Below are 18,386 nucleotides of genomic sequence, written 5' to 3' on the forward strand. Positions count from 1 at the left end.
AACATAACAAAAAACCAAGCCAGTATCTTTCATGAACTGCTCACATAACCAAATGCATATCCTTCCAGGGCATTTCAATCATGATGCCACAGTAGATAATCATAGGATGGCAAAGCCCATGAAAACTGGCTTTTCTAGGCATCATGGGCTAAACAACACTTGGGCAAAATAATCAACACTTGGCATTTTGTCACTTGGCAAAGTTCACCACATTCTAGCAGTGTACATGGCACCTTCATAACCATGTATCTCTTTATGCTGTAAGTCTTAAGATAAGAGAGATTGTTTCTTCACCTTGCGGAAAGCATTTCTGGACTCCTTGTAGTTTCTGCTGAGGCTGCTTACAAGATCCATTATGAACCGCCAGGACATTAAATTTTGAAGATCTCTGTATAAAAAAACCCACCACCCAGCAACAGAAAAGATGAGGCTGTAAAGCTTCTAAAGAGTGATATTAAATGTAAACTCTGAGGACATGGGCACTCTGACATACCTACCTGGCAGAATATTTGTTAAGAATGATTTTAAGTTTGGTTAAATATTCTGGAGCATAAACAATCACATCTTCCTCATTTGTAATATTAATATTCACAGTTGACATAATTTCGTTTGTGAAATTTGACCAGCTGAATGACTGGAAGAAAGCAGGCACAAAACATTTAGTAATTATGGATTTCTCTTGTTGATTCCAACACTCAGTTATGGTTACGGGGTGAGACATGGTGAGGATGTCAGTTGCATCACAATATAATTATCACAGTCATCAGTTTGATAGTTGTTTGGGATTTTTCCTCAATTGTTTCAAATGGTTTTCAATAAAAATTAGTTCTGCGTCATGACTGTTTTGATAGCAGAATTAAACCAACTACTTAAGAACAGAGGAAAAGCCTCAAAGCGTAGAGAATATACAACTAGAAATCAGGCTCAATGTCATCTTCTTGGTCTAACCAATAAAAAAAGAAGAAAAAAATTTAGCTTTGAAAATAAAACTTCCTTGGTTTATGCAAAAAAAATTTTAAATGGGTACAAAGTGTTTATCTTTTTTTTAATGTTTATCTTTTAAAAGTGGATATCAATAAAGAATCCATTCAACTACAGTAATACATCTCAGGGGAGATCCTGTTGTAAATTAAAACAAAGTGCAGTCAAAGCAGAGGTATAGTGATGGTATACATCCATCACAGATGGTCCAACAAAGCCAAACAAAACACATTTTAAACTACCAGTGGGCCTATAGGTATGAAGTTTTTATACTTGGGAAACTAGGTTTGGAGTTGCCAAAAGATGGAATCTTGTCTATTATATTTTAAATGGGAATTGTGGTTATTCAACCACAATTGAAATAAGAAAAACAGCAGAAGTGGAGATCATGCAAATCTGGCTGACATGTCACATTTCAGTGCTTGAGAATGTTTAAGATTACCAATATTTTAGGCTCTATGACTATATATACACCGGGGGTGCCAAAAAAATGTACACATTTTAAGAGATGTTATCTAAGTTGAATTGCATTATGGCAGCAATGTGTAGTATGATGTTCACTCAAAAGATGGTGTTAATCAAATGAATGCTGGTGTCATTCATTGTATTACAATTTTAAGACAGTTTTTTCCTTTCTTAAAATGTGTCTACATTTTTTTTGGCACCGTGTGTGTGTGTGTGTGTGTGTGTGTGTGTGTGTGTGTGTACACATATCAATATGCTGATCACATATTTTGATGATTTGGACTATTCTTGCAAAACATATTTATTAAGCACATACTATATTAAAAAGTTATGTGAGAAACTATTAACTCAATAGGTTATGCTTTTTTAAAGTTCTTGTTTATTATAGTTAGTGCCAAAAAGAATCTATCACTGAATGTGACAGTTTGTAGATTTTCCCATGGATATTGCTTTATTTCCCGATTGTGTGTATCAACTAATACACAAGCATACATGAACAGCCCCCAAAAGAGATAATTAGATACTAGCTAACAAATTACAACTAAGCAAAAAGACATCAATTGCTGTTTATAAATGGAATCTGTGGGACAGATTTTTCTTATTTCTTGTGTTCTATTTCTCCATTATTACTCTGAACACCTCCATAGATGGCCTTGGTAAGAACAGAACAAGTTCTATGAATAAATTATTCTTTTTAGGAGTTGAAAAGAAATTTAGTGCTTTTATTATTTGTCCAAGTATGATGGCTATCAAATGGTCTTTGAGAAGAATTTTCAGTTTTAATGTTTTCTTTGAAAGGACTTTTCCCTTTGAAATTCCCTCTAACTAAATATAAACATAAAAATTTCAAATAGTTTTTTTCCAGGTCTTGTCATGAAGTCAAATGGTTGGTGTCATCTAAGTCCATTTGATGTTCAATTTATTTCAATAAATAAGAAATTGAATTTTAACAAACTGTATTTCAATATTATAATTTTTAGAAATGGCACAAAGAGAATACATAAAACTTGCTACTTACCTTCCCATTGATCTCTAGTGAAAAGTTATTTTGGATCTGGTCTAATGTCATTTTGTTATAAAGAAGCATTGGATCATTTCGATCTTCAGGTTTAGCTGTAGCCTATGGATTTAATTTTTGATCATTATTTTAGAACTAAGAATTCTTTAGAAAAGTATAACTATATTTGAGGGAAAAAGAAACATGGTATAGGTATAATATAACTTGATTTAAGTTCTATTCTGTGCTTGTTTTGTAATTTATTTTGTCATATCAAAAAGAAAGTGAAATTTAAGAGATTTTAAGTATATTCAGTAACAATTATCAAGATTCGGCTACAGTGTTGAGTATTAAAAATATATATATATTTTTATATTTGAGAACTGCCAAACCACATAAGCAATATTTGCAGGCCTTCTTCCTTCTATGGCTAACGGCCAGCTCAGTTGTGTTTGTTTCATATAACAATAACTTTTTTTAATATAGTCATGTCCAATTTATCAAATACTGTCTCCCATCCCCCACCGCTACCATTCAGTGTCCCAGTTAAAATTCAGACAGTAAAACAAAACAAAACAAAACAAAACAAAAAAACTACAATGGTCTCTGCAAGAATTTAAAGCAAGAGAGAGAAAAACAATTCCTAGTACATAGAACAGTTAGATTGCATATTATCTGAGGAGAGTGCTAGCATCTTCTACTTTTGTGATTCTCCTCCCATGCTGCCTAATCAGTTTAGTGGTCTATACTTAACAGCATCCAGTTTTATTTTTTAACTGAATCAAAAAAAAAAATTGCATTAACAACCCCCCCCCCCCAATTCCTGGTTGAAGTAAGTAAAAGCAATTTTAAGTGAGAAGCAACAAAAGGTAAAAGTTTAAAATTAGGATTATTTTTCAGTGACAATGGTTCTAATTTCCTCTTTAGATCACTTTTTTATTTATTTAAAAAATTATTTACTGAACATCTCCTGCATGCAAAAATAAGCTGGACACTGTTAGAGATACATAGATGATTCAATGATGACTAAGGCACCGCCCCAATCTTAAAGTCTCAGAGAAGAGAGAAAACATAGACACAAATAATTCTGAGGTAAGATACAACAACCACAGAGATGAAGCGTATAGAAGGAGAACATACTCTGGGAAGGTGCAAGTGGTAAAAATCCAGGGCCATAAACTGTTCTCCTCTAATAATTCTGTTTTCAACACAGAACCACATGTAACCTATCAAACTGCCATTCATCCAGCTGCAGCTCCAAGCCAAGTCTTGCTCTGATTGGGGATTTTTGGCTTCATGTAGCCCCAGGAAAGCTAAAATTGCCCTCAAAGAGCTTCAGTCTTTAAGATTCTGATGACAGTGGCAAGCTGACAGGGATTTAGGAGCGCAGGTTGTTGTTTGCAATGTCAGAGAGAGCTCGGTGGATCCTAGACTGAAATTGACCAGGGGTTGAATCAATAACCTGGATCCTGCTTCAAGAGAATTCACTCACTTGAGACTGCAGACCCAGTCACTGAGACAAGAAAGTGCCAACTCAGACTCCAATGGTTCCTGTGGGACTGGAGGAAATTCATGAATACACCCCAGGGCTTTGCTGATAATCTCCTCCTATAGGGTCTCCCCTGAGCTGAGCAGCCTACAGTCTGAACTCAGTGACATCACATGGGGCCACATTCAGGGGCTAATGCTTCTTAGCAAAGGGATAGAGACAATCTCTGTGATCACTATAAACTTAAAAAAGAAAAAGTAAAGTTGTAAGTATCAAGACTGAAAAAGCTTTGCTGAACAGTCAGCAATCAAACGTGTCCTGAGCTTCCAGGACATCTCAACAACAGTTGGGCTGTAAGTAGAATTACAACAGGTGATTAAGTGTATCTAGTTTAATATTTGTCAAACCTAGATGTTTGACTGGATGTCAGAAACCAGTTTACTATAAAATTTTACAGTTTCAAAGGTCCTCTTAAAGTCAACGATCCATTACTGAGCTATGCATTTTTATCTCTTGGTTAAGGAAATGCACCTTTTACTCTTAAAATACGATAGAGTGAAGAAAGATAAAAAAAGGTGGTTAACATTATTCATTGTATCATAGATTATGTGTTTTACATTGGCAATTTCTTTTTCCAATTCCATAACTCTACGCATTTCCAAAGAAACCTGGCTGTCATTGCTGGGCAGTCCTCTTTCCTGACGAATCAATTTGGCCACAGAAATCATAAAATCCACATATGCTGTACAAGCCTGCAAGAAATAAATAACAATAAATTGCTGTCAAACATTCTAAATATTCATCACAGTGCTTTAACTTAAAAATTTATTTTCAACTCAGTATTAATTTTTAGTAACAGATAAAGCACAGTAAAATAGAAATCCTTTCTTAAGTTTTAAAAGAAATGACATGCACAGGTTCTGCAAAAGTCAACGTGTCTTTGAATTAGAGCAAAACAATAAAGTATCCCTTTGAAAGCACTAAGTAATTTATAACTGCTTGGTTATGGAGATTTTGTAATTTTCAATTTTTAATCAAGTTATTTTAAAGTTATGATATTGCCTTAATAAAAATGCAGTTGCAAAACACTTGGTAAGCAATAACCTAGTATTTTTTTCTTTAATAATAATATATTCCTTTACCAAATTTCCTTTTCTCAAGTTTTGTCTGTTCATATATGTATATTTTTTCAACTATTCATTGAAGAGATGGCCACAAACCCATATAATATCATCAGGATATTTTTATCTGTCTCCTCTGGCAAAGCAATTTTCTTTTTTTTTCAACGAGGCTGTGTTCGCATGAGCTCCTCCAACACAAATCTGTGGGTTTTAGTTCATTCCATACTTGGCTCCCATTACTATGAAATTTCTCTCTGAGATAGCATAGATTTGGATATCAGCTTTCTTCTAAGAATCCAAATTCTTTCCATTTTATCTTCCCAAACATTTTAACTTTGTGAAGGTAAGCTACAAATTAGTTACATTATAAACCTTTTACAGAATATATAAATGCCTTATTCAAGTTCAGAGTGGCATCAACTCCAGGAGATTGAATGCCACCTTCATAAATCTCAACCCACTGCCATTTAGCCATTATTACCTATCAACAATGAAAATGAATGATGATCCCACCTCATTGAAATTTACTCAAAACTCAAGCTCCCAGCAGCAGCTTGACGACAACCAAGCATGATTAGGAAAACCATGTCACACAAGTTTGGGATAGATGGCATTTGTATGCTTCTAAGACTTGTTTATAAGGTAAATACAAAGGAAGGCTATACAGCGCTCAACACTTCCACAATTTCAAGAGGGTTTTATATCTCTGCTAATTGACTGTCAGTGATGGGGTCTGTTTACATTCATTGTGAATGCAAAGGCACATCTGAATTTACAGAGTGACTCATTAAGAGGATCAAACATAAAACTTACAAGGAGATGAAAATATTTTATCAAGCAATAATCTAAGCAAAATGTACAGGGTTTTTATCAATTTGAAAGTCAAGAGGACACCTTTAAGTAAGTTTTAGATACTGGCATTCCATGACCTTTACTAAATGCTAAAAAAACAGTTCCCTGGGGAGAGGGTTCTCTCTTTCATGGATACCCTGCGATGCTGGAGCTGTCTGGCTAGCATCTCTATCTGTGGATCTGCTACTCAGTAGAACACACTATTTTTCAGCTGTGAGTTTGTATTGAAAAACCTAATCATGAAGGTAACAGGATAATAGAATATTTTTATGTGTATTTTTGTCAACTCCATTCTTCTCAAAGGTAATCAGAATTCTTGTTTCACATTGAAGTAAACAAATGTGTCTAAGTTCATACCTCATGGGAGCAACTATTGTGAAATATAAGCATGCAGTGTTTTGAATTAACTGTATTTCAAATCATATAAATTTATCTGCATTCAGCAGGGAATTAGTACTGACTATGAAGGAAATGGTGATTTGAATTTTCCAACATCAACCTACTGAGTTTTTTTACTCTACGTGATGCTTTTTTTTGTTAATCAGGTGAGAAAACAATTAAAAAGAATGCTCTCTTGCACTTTGTTGACTCTGCAAACTGGTTTTACTCCAGTATCTTCTTCTTATGGATGTATCTAAAGACTATGGAACGTGGCATGAGACAAGTATGCATGATGCTTCTGGTCAGCTGAGCTGGTCAAGTTACTCAGAAAATTGGAAGCACCAGATTCTGGGAGGCTTAAATATTTATACAGCTACATGGAACACACTACTACTTCCTTTAATGAGCTCCATTACCTGGCAACTATTCCAATGTGACTGATTAAAACATGTGCCTTGTATCTTGACTTTTCCAGCTTCCAAATTTATATAGTAGCTGTCAGAACCCAGGCTTACTGCTGCTGTTGAATCCTTTCTACGAGATATAATTCTACCTTAAGGTACTAATTTTCTTCCTGGAGATACATCTAGTTATGTAAAATGCCAAATGATAGTAATTGTCATGATTTGAGGAAAAGGTAATCAACACATATTTTAACATTTAAATAGTACATTGGCCAGAATATTTTTAAAATTGAAATTCAATTTCTCTTTTTTGTCACTAAGACAGCAATTAGTTATTAGGAGAAGGGCCAGAGTCACCTATCTTCTTTGAGTCACAAGGCAGCCTAGTTGCAGCCTTGATGTAGTGACTCCTTTATGTCAAAACAAAACAAAACAAAACAAACAAACACAAAAAATGTCTAAATATCTATGTAGCCCTTCCATTAAAAATAAAACATTGTAAACCCCAGTGCTTATAAATAGCAGGTCCAAAGATGATAAATGATTGGATAGAATCCATAATAGCAGTTTTGTGAGTTTTTAAATGACACAATCTCAATGAGATGATATTTATCAATAACCAACACCATGAATTGTTACTCTAATTAAAACTCTATTCATTTTGCAGGACCAACCGATGGTATTTATACGTTTCAGAAGTTGGGCTCCTTCCACTTGGGAAAAAAGCTGATATTTGTTGGAGTTGCCATAGGGAAAGAGAGCGATGCCATTTAACTATTGTCCTTCAAACTTGAGTATCTTTATTAATGAGTAACAGCAAGACCCAGTGAAAAACAGATAGTTCCACAGTCAGATTGGCTGATATTTGGTACCTTTGTGTGCCAACAACCTATGCATCAGGAGTTTCACTTCCAAAGATTCTATTCTGGGACACCCAGTTCTTACCAATTTTCTGCTTTCTCCTTTTTAGGAAGAAAACCGATATAATATGAAGCATGAAGTGACTGAAAAGTCACAGAACTATACTATTCCTACCACTGATACTGGGGGATACTTAATAACGTTACACAAAGTTTTCTTGTGAAAGAGGAACACGCAGAAGACATAAGCAAGGAAGATATGTTTCCTATCAAAAAGGCTTGGAATTTTTCCCACTTTCAGCAGCATATCAGGGAGCATGCAGCTGCCAGCACAGAGAGACTTGAGCAGGAGAAACACAGAACACAAACAGCATGGGGACTGTTTGGAACTTTCATCAGGTTATTAATAAGGAGAAGCTGCAGATTCATGAGAAGTTACTGTGTAACTTCTAAGGTTTGCTGCATATGTTTGGGAAGCTGCATGTAGTTCTTTTTACAAACTTGGCTCAGTCGATCTCAAACAATTTTCTTGTCGTAGCCACTGAGTCTCAAGTTAAAAAGCTCATTTTTGTTTTGTTAAATACAGATAACCTGACCTGGGTGAAATTTCCTGACTTTCAGTTACCTGGTGTCCGGAAAGGACAAAATGAGGTCAGCAGTTTCCTGGGTAGGATCTGTTTTTATCAAGTCAAGCAAGCAGCAGTCAGAGTGATCTTTTTAAAAACCAAATCAAATTACATCTAAATTATCCACTTATCCTAGTAATTCACTTACTATCATATCACCTTGTTTTAGCTGCTTTAAAACACTATCTCCATTTATCTTATTTCCTTAAATTATTTACTTGTGTTTTTGTTGTCTAGCTCCTCCCATTAGAACATGAGTTCCATGTGGAAAAGGACCTTTCCTGCCTTGTTTCATTGGTATCCCCACTGCATAGAAAAATATGTCACACAGTAGAAGCTCAATGAACATGTTTTGAATGGAAAAAAAAAATGAAATTAAATTTTAAGTATACTACGTAAGTAAGTTTCACTCATTTCCTATGTCATCAGACTTCTATTTTCAGCCCAAGTCTAGAGCAGTTGCTCTCAGTTTGTATTTCGGTAAGCGTGCAAACAAAATCCTCTCCAGGTTTCAGTCAGTTCCAGCTCGTACCTGCTCATCTACAGGACTGCAAATCTCCACTTGTGCTGTCTCCTGAGTAGGCACAGCTTCGAGAATTTCCCTGGTCTGTGTTTTCCCTTAGTCAGACATATTGGCCCCTGGGCCATCTCTTTCTGGTTTTGACCATTCTGACCATGTTCCAAGTCCTCTATCTTCATGCCTAAAACGTGTTCATTTTTTATGAACCCCCAGTTTTTCTAAGAGCTCTAAATGTCTTCACGACTCTGACACCGTTCACCCCTGCCAGGCTCCACAGCATTACATACCAGAGCTTCTATTTTAACCCTTGTCTCACCTCCTCAGGCTCTCATCTGCTAGACCAGTGGTTTTCTCATGTTTCTTTTAGCCCTGAAATGGTCTGTTCAAATAAATATTTTGTTGATGTATAAACAAGTAAAATCAATCATGGTGGACTTTCCTGAAGTATGTATACATGACGGTGTGGCTACACAGAACCCTGTCATTTGCACACACAAAGTTGGGAACCATTCATTACCCTTGCCTTCTCTACCTACTCAGGCACAGACCATTAATATATCTATAACCCAATTACACTCAAACATTTTGGGTTCCTCACCTACAGATTTCTTTGTAAAGGAGGACAAGATAACAGCCCTGATGGGCTAAAGAGGTAGAGAAGAGGAAGCTTTGAGACCAATGCCAATTCATTCTCAGTGCCGAGTTCAGAGACTCTTCTGAAGGTGGGTGATTTTTCAAGAAAATTACAGCCATCATTCCTTTCAGGGAATCAGTATACAAGTACTTTCTCACATGAAGCATTTAATTGGTTCCACTTTAAACTTCCATGAATAGGATGATTATTTTTTACGGGCCATGTGTTTCTTTCATATTATTTTCCTAGCATAGAAATTTATACCCTTATAAGGAGTAGAATTGTTTTATATCTCACTACTTCTGTCCTTCAAGGTAGTGTGTCATTAAATCATCGCTTCAGATCATCAGAACACCTCAGAAGAAATCAGGTTCTATATCTTTAACACGGGAGATCCAGGATGATAGCTTCTTGATAAACCCATTTTGAGAACAGTTCCTTCTGCCATGACATTTAGGAAGTTCTATTTATCTCCTAGAAAAGGAAACTTTACACAACAAGAGACACACAGGTACATCCAAACTGGTAAGATGTCAATTTTCAGTGTATGTATTTGTTTGGTATTCACACAGATGTCTATAGGGTCTTCTACCTAATATTTGGCCTGCAGAACACTGAGTTAACAGTTTTAAATTATAAACTTTTATAGATGATAAAAGATAATGTTGATTCAGTCTTGTTTGGCAACTTGTGTCATTAACATGAGCTGGCTTAATTATTACTTTTAAATGAGACTTGCTCTCAGGTTGTTGTTTTTTTTTGTGGAAATAGCACCATCTGGAAGGAAAGCTATATTGGGAACCAGGAGACAGAAAATGGTAAGGTGGGCTACAATAAATAGCGTTTTCTCCTTATCTTCTCACAACAGAACCCTCTATTCTGTTTCCTCTTGGTAGAACTGTTGACCAAGGGGCCTCCCTTCCTGAGTCATAGAAATGAGTTGGCACTACCAACTAATTTATCAGAGAACCTAGTTCTCTGATAAATCACATAGTGATTGGTTGAGAGAAGAACATATAGCTCGAGCAGAGCCAATCAGGGTCCTTTTCTGAGAAATTGATAGTCATTAGGAGAGAAGAAATTTCTTTTTTTCTATATTTTGAAGCTTCCAATGGTTATCTTTGATTCACATGGAGACAAAATGCAAAAGAAGGAAGCCAAACACAATAGAAACTAGAACCTTGAGAATGGGAAAAGAAAAGATAAGATGACTCAATCGAACCTCTGGAACCAACCATGCCTGGTTCATCCCTAGAACTTTATAGTTAGGTGAGACAGACAAAAACCATTTTTTTTCTTTTTGTAATTTTAAGTTAATCAGAATAGGTTTCTATTGCTTGCAATTAATGTTCCTAGCTGACACATGAATTTTGTGATCTATGGCATTTAAACAAGTCATTTTACTTGTTTGGGTCTCTGTTCCCTCATTTGAAAAATGAAGGGTTGGACTATGTCCTCTAATGTCCCATTTAGCTCTTAAAGTCTGTGCATGAGGAACCTTAATTATTGAAGAAAACATATGATTCTGTCATGTAAATAAGAACATAAATCTTTGGGTTCCTATTGCCTTAGGATATGCTCCCTCTTTAAGGGAAAGGGAAAGTACAGAAAACTAAAAGGAACTCAGGTATTCAAGTTTAGAACAATAACCAGAGGAATACACCATGCATTTCTCAAAATATAACATTTAAAACTGCCAGAAATAAAAGCGCATAACAGGTTTGAAAGGCCTTTTAATAAGAGAAAAGTAGGTTTTGTCTTCAAAGAAGGAGGTGCTTGAAAACAATGCATTATCTATTTTCATAACCTCGTGGTATAATGAAACAAGATATTTTGTGTTTTGAATGCCATACAAATATCACAACACAACAATTCCATTCCTAGGGTATCGAAAGTGAAAAACATGCTTCTGTGAAGTAGAATGGGCTTTTTTTTTTTTTTTTTTTTTTTTTTTTTTTTTTTGTAACTGGAGGTGCTATTTTCACTGTTCATAAGAAGTTTTAGAATTATGGAAGAAGATTCCCTGGATGAGCTGGATATTCTGAAAAACGGGATCAAAAAGGACCTGGGGAAACGGGCTTAGGTAATGTTTTTTGATTAAGGAGATTTATGATTAGGGTGCTTTTGATCAATGACTCTCCCCAACCCCTGAGGCACATCTGCAGAACCAGACTCCACACTATAGTTTGAAAATCATTGGTGAGAATGACAGGCAAAGAAACCAGGCTTCTTGAGTCAAAGACCGAGCACCTCTTTTGTTGAAAAAGTTGGTGAACTCATGTCAGACCTCAAAACTTCTCTTGGTTATTTTCAATGAACTAACGTGGAATGCAAAAGTATAAGACTCACTGAATGTGTGACTATCTCAGGCAAATTGACTGTAGCAGAGAAACAGCTGGAGACTGAAAAGAAGAAAAGGGATACATGGTTTATAAGATGTTTGTAAGATGCTCAGGAAAGGCATTCCATTAGCTATGATGCCCTAGAGCGCATTCTTCCCCAAGAATCAAGGTGAGGAACTAGAAGGGACCCCTAAGAGACTGGGTTCTATCCTCTTTTTTTCCCTCTCTTCCCCACCATTTCCCTCTCAACTATTTACCCACTGATTCAGCAATATTTATTTGATAATTTCCAACCAAAGTGGGTCCTGGGAATAAAGCAAAGGATAAGTGAGACCTGACAGTACTCCCACTAAACTTACAGTTTTCTAGAAAAAAAAAAAATGACATTAAGTAAAAAAAGTATACAGAAACCCATGTGCTATAGGAACATATAGGTATCTTCATTTAGTCAAATGTTACAGGCAAGGCCTTCATGAAGAGGCAAAATTCAAACTTAGATTTAAAGGGTAAGAGAAGAGGAAGAGAGCTGGGCATGTGTGTGTGTGAAATGTTCCAGGCAAAAGAAACAGCACATATAAAAGCTTATAGGTGAGCAAATCAATGAAGACCAGTGATATACTGAATCGATGATGTTAAGATTTCTTCCAGCTTTCTAACTTCTCCACTCAGTGCTGTTTTGTTGGTGTCCTATCCTTTTCACCATTTTTTTCTCCAAGAAGCAATAAAATACTAAGAAAAAATACTTAAAAGAGTTGACTTCTTTCAGAGATAGCAGAATAATTGAAAACTGGAATTAATTTTTATTTGATAGTTGGCTGGGAATGCAGAGGAAACCCAATGAGGGATCACACGTAGTAGTGTTTGGGAAAGAGTAGCAAACATCATGGGGGATATAAGGAGAAAATTGGAATTTTTTCCATGGATCTCTCCCCTTTCCCCCCCACCCCAAAAGAATAAATTTTAAAAGAGGGGAAAGGTACAGAACTATTCTAGTAATTACGCATTTCCAGGATGACAATTATATTTTCTCTTATATGCCAACTGCCTTCAACTGGAAGGAGGTTGCTTGGAGGACTAAGTAGAGAAGGATTCTGAGGTCTGAGCTTAGCAGGAAAGAGTGCAGTGACCAATAGCCATAGTTGTGGAGGGACTGCAAGGCCGCAAGCATATTCTATTTGCAAGTCTAATTCAGAGCATTTGCGAGTACCTAATTTGAGCTGATAATAACTTCCAGACTGTAAGTGCCAATGCTGCTGAGTTTTCTAAATCATTTTCTTATTTAAAGAACTCTACTAGTATGAAATACTACTCTTATGAAGCTGGAAAGATGAACTGGAAGGAGCAATAGACAGGCACAAAAGTTCTACCTGTGGTTCTACTACTGTTTTGTTGTGTGTTCTAGGGCAAACCTCTGAACCTCAGATTTCTTATCCATAGTCTCCATAAACACATTACTGACCCTAGATTTGATCACCACTGTTATTTGGCTACAGATATAGTATTTCCCAGGCCAGTAGATGCAAACTGTGGCAGAGATTGCTAAATGTCACTGATATCTAAGCACCCCTACTTCTTTTTAGTAATGGAACCTCTCTCCCCATCAACTCAATTTTAATAAGGCACATACACAGCACCCAGCTTACGACTACATTTCCCAGCCTCCTTAACATTTAGTTGTGGCCACATGACAATGTTCTAACCAATGGAATGTATACAACTTCTTCACCACTTACATAAAAGAAATCGTTTGTTTACAATTTCCCTCTTTTCTTTTCCCTGTGGCCTGAAATGTGAACAAGGCACTAGTGAACCAATTTCGACCTGTTAGACTAATATAAGACACTAGAAGAGGTTGATGTTCGAGCAACAAGGTCAAAGAAAGCTGTGGTTCTGGCCGTTCCCATGAAACAGAGTTTCCTACCTCAAGTGGACTGCCTGCTGACTTTTGGACTATAACAGGAAACAGAAACAAACTTCTCTCTTGTTTAAGCTACAGTATTTTCAGGTCTCTGTTACTGCAGCTTAGCTAGGACCCAACTAAATCACAAACTTAAATGCTTCAGGAACCAGGAAGTCAACATAAATCAATGAACCATATGGATGAAGATGAGAACAAATGCCTTACCCGAAGGGGGCAAATACAACATAGCTTTGCCCAACAGCTGCCACATGGCAATGCAGGCCCAGGGTTTCCAGTGCTACTAATTTATCAAGAAATTTAGATTTTCAAGTGAAATCTTTCAACTTTTCAAAATATTGGAAATTAATCCACATGAAAACAAACAAGAAACTGCAAGTTACACAAAAGTGCCTCTATATCAGACTCAAGCCTACGACTGCCAGTCTGTGACCTGTTCTAGGTTATGAGATAGCATTGGATACGAAATGCACAAATACACCATCATCTTCACAGCTTTTGCAAAAAACAACAACAAAAAAGAAACTTTACCACATCAACAGTACATACCGACTGCTGGGCCTCTTTACATCAGAAGTGGTAACATACAAAAATATTGGTATATTTTTAGGATTGAAAACATTTGATATGGTTTTAGGACATGATCTTAAATATGAAAGGCATCCAGTTGATGATGATGAAAATGCAGTAGAATGAGCCAAAATTCCTCAGTCACCCTCAACTCTGCAACAGGAAGGCTTGTAAAGCCAATAGTTGCAACCCACACAGTAACTAGATCATAATGAGCTCAAGTATCCCCCACCCATTTGATTGTCTGTGCTATTAATTGTTTGTCTGCACTATTAATTGTGGTCTTTTATTATACATCTTTTTCTTCATTTCAATATTGTGTAGCCCCTCAGAAAGACACTTTATAGTGAATTTATTCCATGTTACTTGAATTTAATTATGCAAAATAAACACTTAGCATAAACATAGCTAATCATTTCAACTAGGGAGTAATTTCAGCCACACCACAACACTGTGACCCATTAGGATCGTCAAAGGGAAACTTCACTTACTCCTGAGCTACTAAATAATTAGGAAGAAAACGTTTATAGAGCCAACACCTTCCCCAATATATAATAATATATTATATTACTGAGTTGTCTTGCTTTGTCCCTTTACATCAATAAGCAGGAGCACATAAACACCAGCCTGAGAGAGGTAAGGCTGCAAGACAGTCAGAAGCACCCTGGCTGGGCTAGTTGACCAACATCTGAGTCAGAAGGTATCTGCAAAAGTCTGTTTGAACCCGATGTTCCTACCTAGGGCGTCCTGCGAACGTCAAAGCAGAGGGCTCTGGAAGCATGCCACAGAGTACAATGTGGCTCATACTGGACCATTTCTTGGTCCTCATCGGTACCGCTCTAGACCATGATTACAGTTCATTTTTCAAAAGATCCAATTTATAGGCAGAATTAAAGCATTTAAAATTGACTTTCCAAAATGGGTCATAGGACAAAGACAAAGACTAAAGACGCAAATAAGGAATTTCAAGTTTCCTTGTTTCTTAGAATTCCTCTATTCATTCCACTGAAAATATTCATTCTACCACTGAAAAGGCAGTTCATTTTTCTGTGTGATTTTAAGTATTTGTCCAGAGTAAAGAACATGGAGGGTTAAAGTTTATCCTTAGCCTTATTCTTTTTCGTTATATATCAGTTTATACCAAATGATTCTGTTGTTTTATTTTTATTTCACTTCTTTTTTTTTTTTTTTTTTTTTTACCTCTTTATATATTCCAGTGCATTCATAGTAGTCTCTGGAAGGGAGGCCAAGTCGAGGTTGGTCAATCTACAAAAAATGTACAAAAGGTGAAAACAAAGCATTCAGTTGATACAGAACAGTTGGACAAAAGAGAAGCATGCCTACGTCTGAGCGAGATCTCAAGTGTCCTTGCTGTTCATAAATGTAACAATTAGATACTGAGTGACTATATATAATCAGGAAATGGTTTTCACACTACTTCTAAGTGTTAAACTGATGGGTAGTTAGATAATCTGGAAGGTTGTGCTACAGATATTTGAGGAAAACCAAAGAAAATGAACAGAAACTATACCGGGAAGGATAATGCAGAACTGATGGTGCAGGTAAACAAAAACAGGTGACAGTTTAGGACTGGGGAGTTTCTACTTTACACATTTCCAGGATGTTCCCGCTTCTTGAGATTCTTATATGCTACCGTGGGGGACATTCTCTACCACCCTCACCCTTAACTGGGATGGAAAAAAATAAAAGATGGGAAACCTCTATGATAACTCTAGAACTTTTTGGCTAGTGGAATCTTGCCAGAAATTTTTTTGAGGTCCTCTACCCTACAGGGATAGAGGAGACACCTCCTCGGTTCTCTCCAAAGCTGCTTTGCTCAGGACTTCAGTAGAGCCAGTGCCAGCTGAGTGTGTGAAAGAGGAGACTCAGGTCTGCTCTACCATGTCTAGCCCACCTTTATACCGAGTGAGAGCTACCCGGACACACTCGCAGCTTTGTGAGGTCACTTCCTATGCACTGCAAGGTAAGAAGATGGGTACAGGGGCAAATCAGAATTTATGGGTTGAAATGAGAATCCTAGCAGGGCCAAAAGAAACATCACCCAGAGGACTGGCATGGAAAGAGCCAGAAGACATCTCTACAAGGAGGGCCCTGTTCCTTTCCCAACCTCTTGACCCTCTTAAAAAATCCCTTCATGATGATCATGCAGGATGCTCGCATTTGAGAGCCCAAAGAGAGAATGTGGGAAGGCAGAAAAAGGGTCCACTGTGGAGGAAAGCTGGATTCAATGCCTTTCATGATTTTAATTAAAATGGCCATGAAGATTTATGCAATAGTGACATAAATATGAATCTATGACCTGCAACTTTTAGTTTAGTTTCTTTTACAGGAGACCATGTAAAAGCTTTATAGGTATTTTAATCCAATCCAAATTTACTCATTAAGTATTAATCTCATTTTAGGTGACACTTCAGATAAACTTAAATGAATGGTTTACACTTAAAAAATAAAATCTAACCAAAGCCATTTTAAGAGAATGGCATTTTATTTACCTTAATTGAGGAAAAAGTACAAACATTCTTTAGTGAGAAGCGAAACTGTGTCCAAAATCCCTTCTCTATGTTCTTTTTCGGAAGCAATTAGGAATTTCTGGTTTCCAGACCTGCATTACTTATGTACACCAGACCATGCTCCTTATATGAACATACAAAGAAATTTGGTGCTTTTTCTACATAGGACAGGCCTGAAGTCTTTCATTTCTTACCATTTATTTTTATGAAGGGAGAGTTATCTAAAACAAAGGAAGCAGGAAGAAGAGATGAATGTGTAAAACGTAGTATTAAGGAAATACTTTAGAAATGGGGAATCCAGATATCGGGGACACAGCATTAATTTATTACCACCTTGCTCATGCAATTCAAATGAGAATATGCATTATTTCTAAATATCAATAACGTGTGTGGAAGCTTTATTACAATTTAAAGATAACTTTGGCTGACAGCCACATGAACTTACATGAATTATATGGTTCACAGAGTTCTTATCATCAGTGCCAATGAAAAAATTAATAATGACTTTTTTCCCATATTTAGAATTCAGTTGTGCAATGGATTTCTCGGCTGTCCAAGAAGTACCTAAAGCAATGAAAGGTGAAATATATATCTTTAGATGCTTTAGTGCATTCATATGATACTATCACATAATAATAACATAGATTTAATTGGAAATTATTTTTTTTAAGAAAAGAAGGAAAACTGCCTTACCATAGGTTTGCTCCCAGTTTTCTGTTGCTACTGGCCATTCATATATATCTTGTAGAAGTTGGAGTAAAGGCATTCCGCCTCTGCTGTCAATAGCAGCTTTTGAAAACAATTAAAATAAATTCATTAAGAAGTGGATGCATATTGTACAGACACGCTTAATAAAATAAAATTAAGAGCACTTACATTCATTTATACACGATCTGTACAATGTTTTTGCTTTCTGCACTGCTATTATATCTTCAGTTTTGGGTTCCTGAAGAACATCTGAAATTGGGCATTTAATAAAATGCATCAATATAAATGGCTCATTTGCAGCTGCAATTAACATTTTCAACAGAGGTTCAGTAACTAACTTGTTTCTTTGTATGTTCTCTCCCTCCCTGTGCTGAAACCCTACAGGAAACAACAAACCCCTTACCTGATCATTATTCCTAGCGCAGAACTGGGAGTTAGTTTCATTCGCCAAGTTACAAGAAAGTGTTTTTGACTAGATTATCTTTTTTTGTGAACAATGATGTGTACTGCTCTGTCATAGAGAAGTTACTTTCTTTGGAACTGAGATTAAAAAGAGAAACAATAATACAGAGGAATTTGGAATTTAATATGATAGTCCTCTAGATGGCTGAAAAATAATTACCTTTGTGTAGTTGTACTATTCATGCTCCAAATGAATTGAACGAATTGTTCTTTTTTGGATGATAGAAAATAGCAAAACTTGTTTTTTCGACAAAGTAACTTCTAGAAAAGGAGGACAGAGGGTGGAGAACAGTAGAGGACTAGACATCACTTTCTTAACTTCCCAGGGAGAATGCCTTAGCTGGGTTAGAAAACATATACCACCTCTGGGAAGGCAAGTCTTACTAACAATGCTTTATAGCGACTTCAGCACATAGCCAGAGTAGAAAGATCATGGAGATGGTGTTTAGTGGTAATCACTTAAATTTCTTCTTCTGTATAATGGCATAAAGATGCCATCTCTAGGGAGGATAGGGCTTTATTGTT

The 18,386-nt window shown here is 36.3% G+C and overlaps 1 protein-coding gene across 5 annotated transcripts in view; it reads right to left on the reverse strand.

Annotated features, from left to right (window-relative positions):
• The window catches only part of MME (membrane metalloendopeptidase), an 89,924-nt gene that overhangs the window by 37,171 nt on the left and 34,367 nt on the right, over positions 1-18,386 (reverse strand). For all 5 annotated transcript variants that reach the window (XM_033125367.1, XM_033125378.1, XM_033125359.1 and 2 more), the window contains exons 5-12: positions 17,568-17,648; positions 17,385-17,480; positions 17,137-17,255; positions 15,361-15,426; positions 4,550-4,684; positions 2,465-2,566; positions 498-634; positions 295-388 (exon numbers count right to left, since the gene is read on the reverse strand). In XM_033125367.1, coding sequence (XP_032981258.1) covers positions 295-388; positions 498-634; positions 2,465-2,566; positions 4,550-4,684; positions 15,361-15,426; positions 17,137-17,255; positions 17,385-17,480; positions 17,568-17,648 — 830 coding nt within the window. The remainder of the gene's footprint in view (positions 1-294; positions 389-497; positions 635-2,464; positions 2,567-4,549; positions 4,685-15,360; positions 15,427-17,136; positions 17,256-17,384; positions 17,481-17,567; positions 17,649-18,386) is intronic.

Source organism: Rhinolophus ferrumequinum, chromosome 2 (assembly GCF_004115265.2).
Source record: "Rhinolophus ferrumequinum isolate MPI-CBG mRhiFer1 chromosome 2, mRhiFer1_v1.p, whole genome shotgun sequence".
NCBI lineage: Eukaryota > Metazoa > Chordata > Mammalia > Chiroptera > Rhinolophidae > Rhinolophus > Rhinolophus ferrumequinum.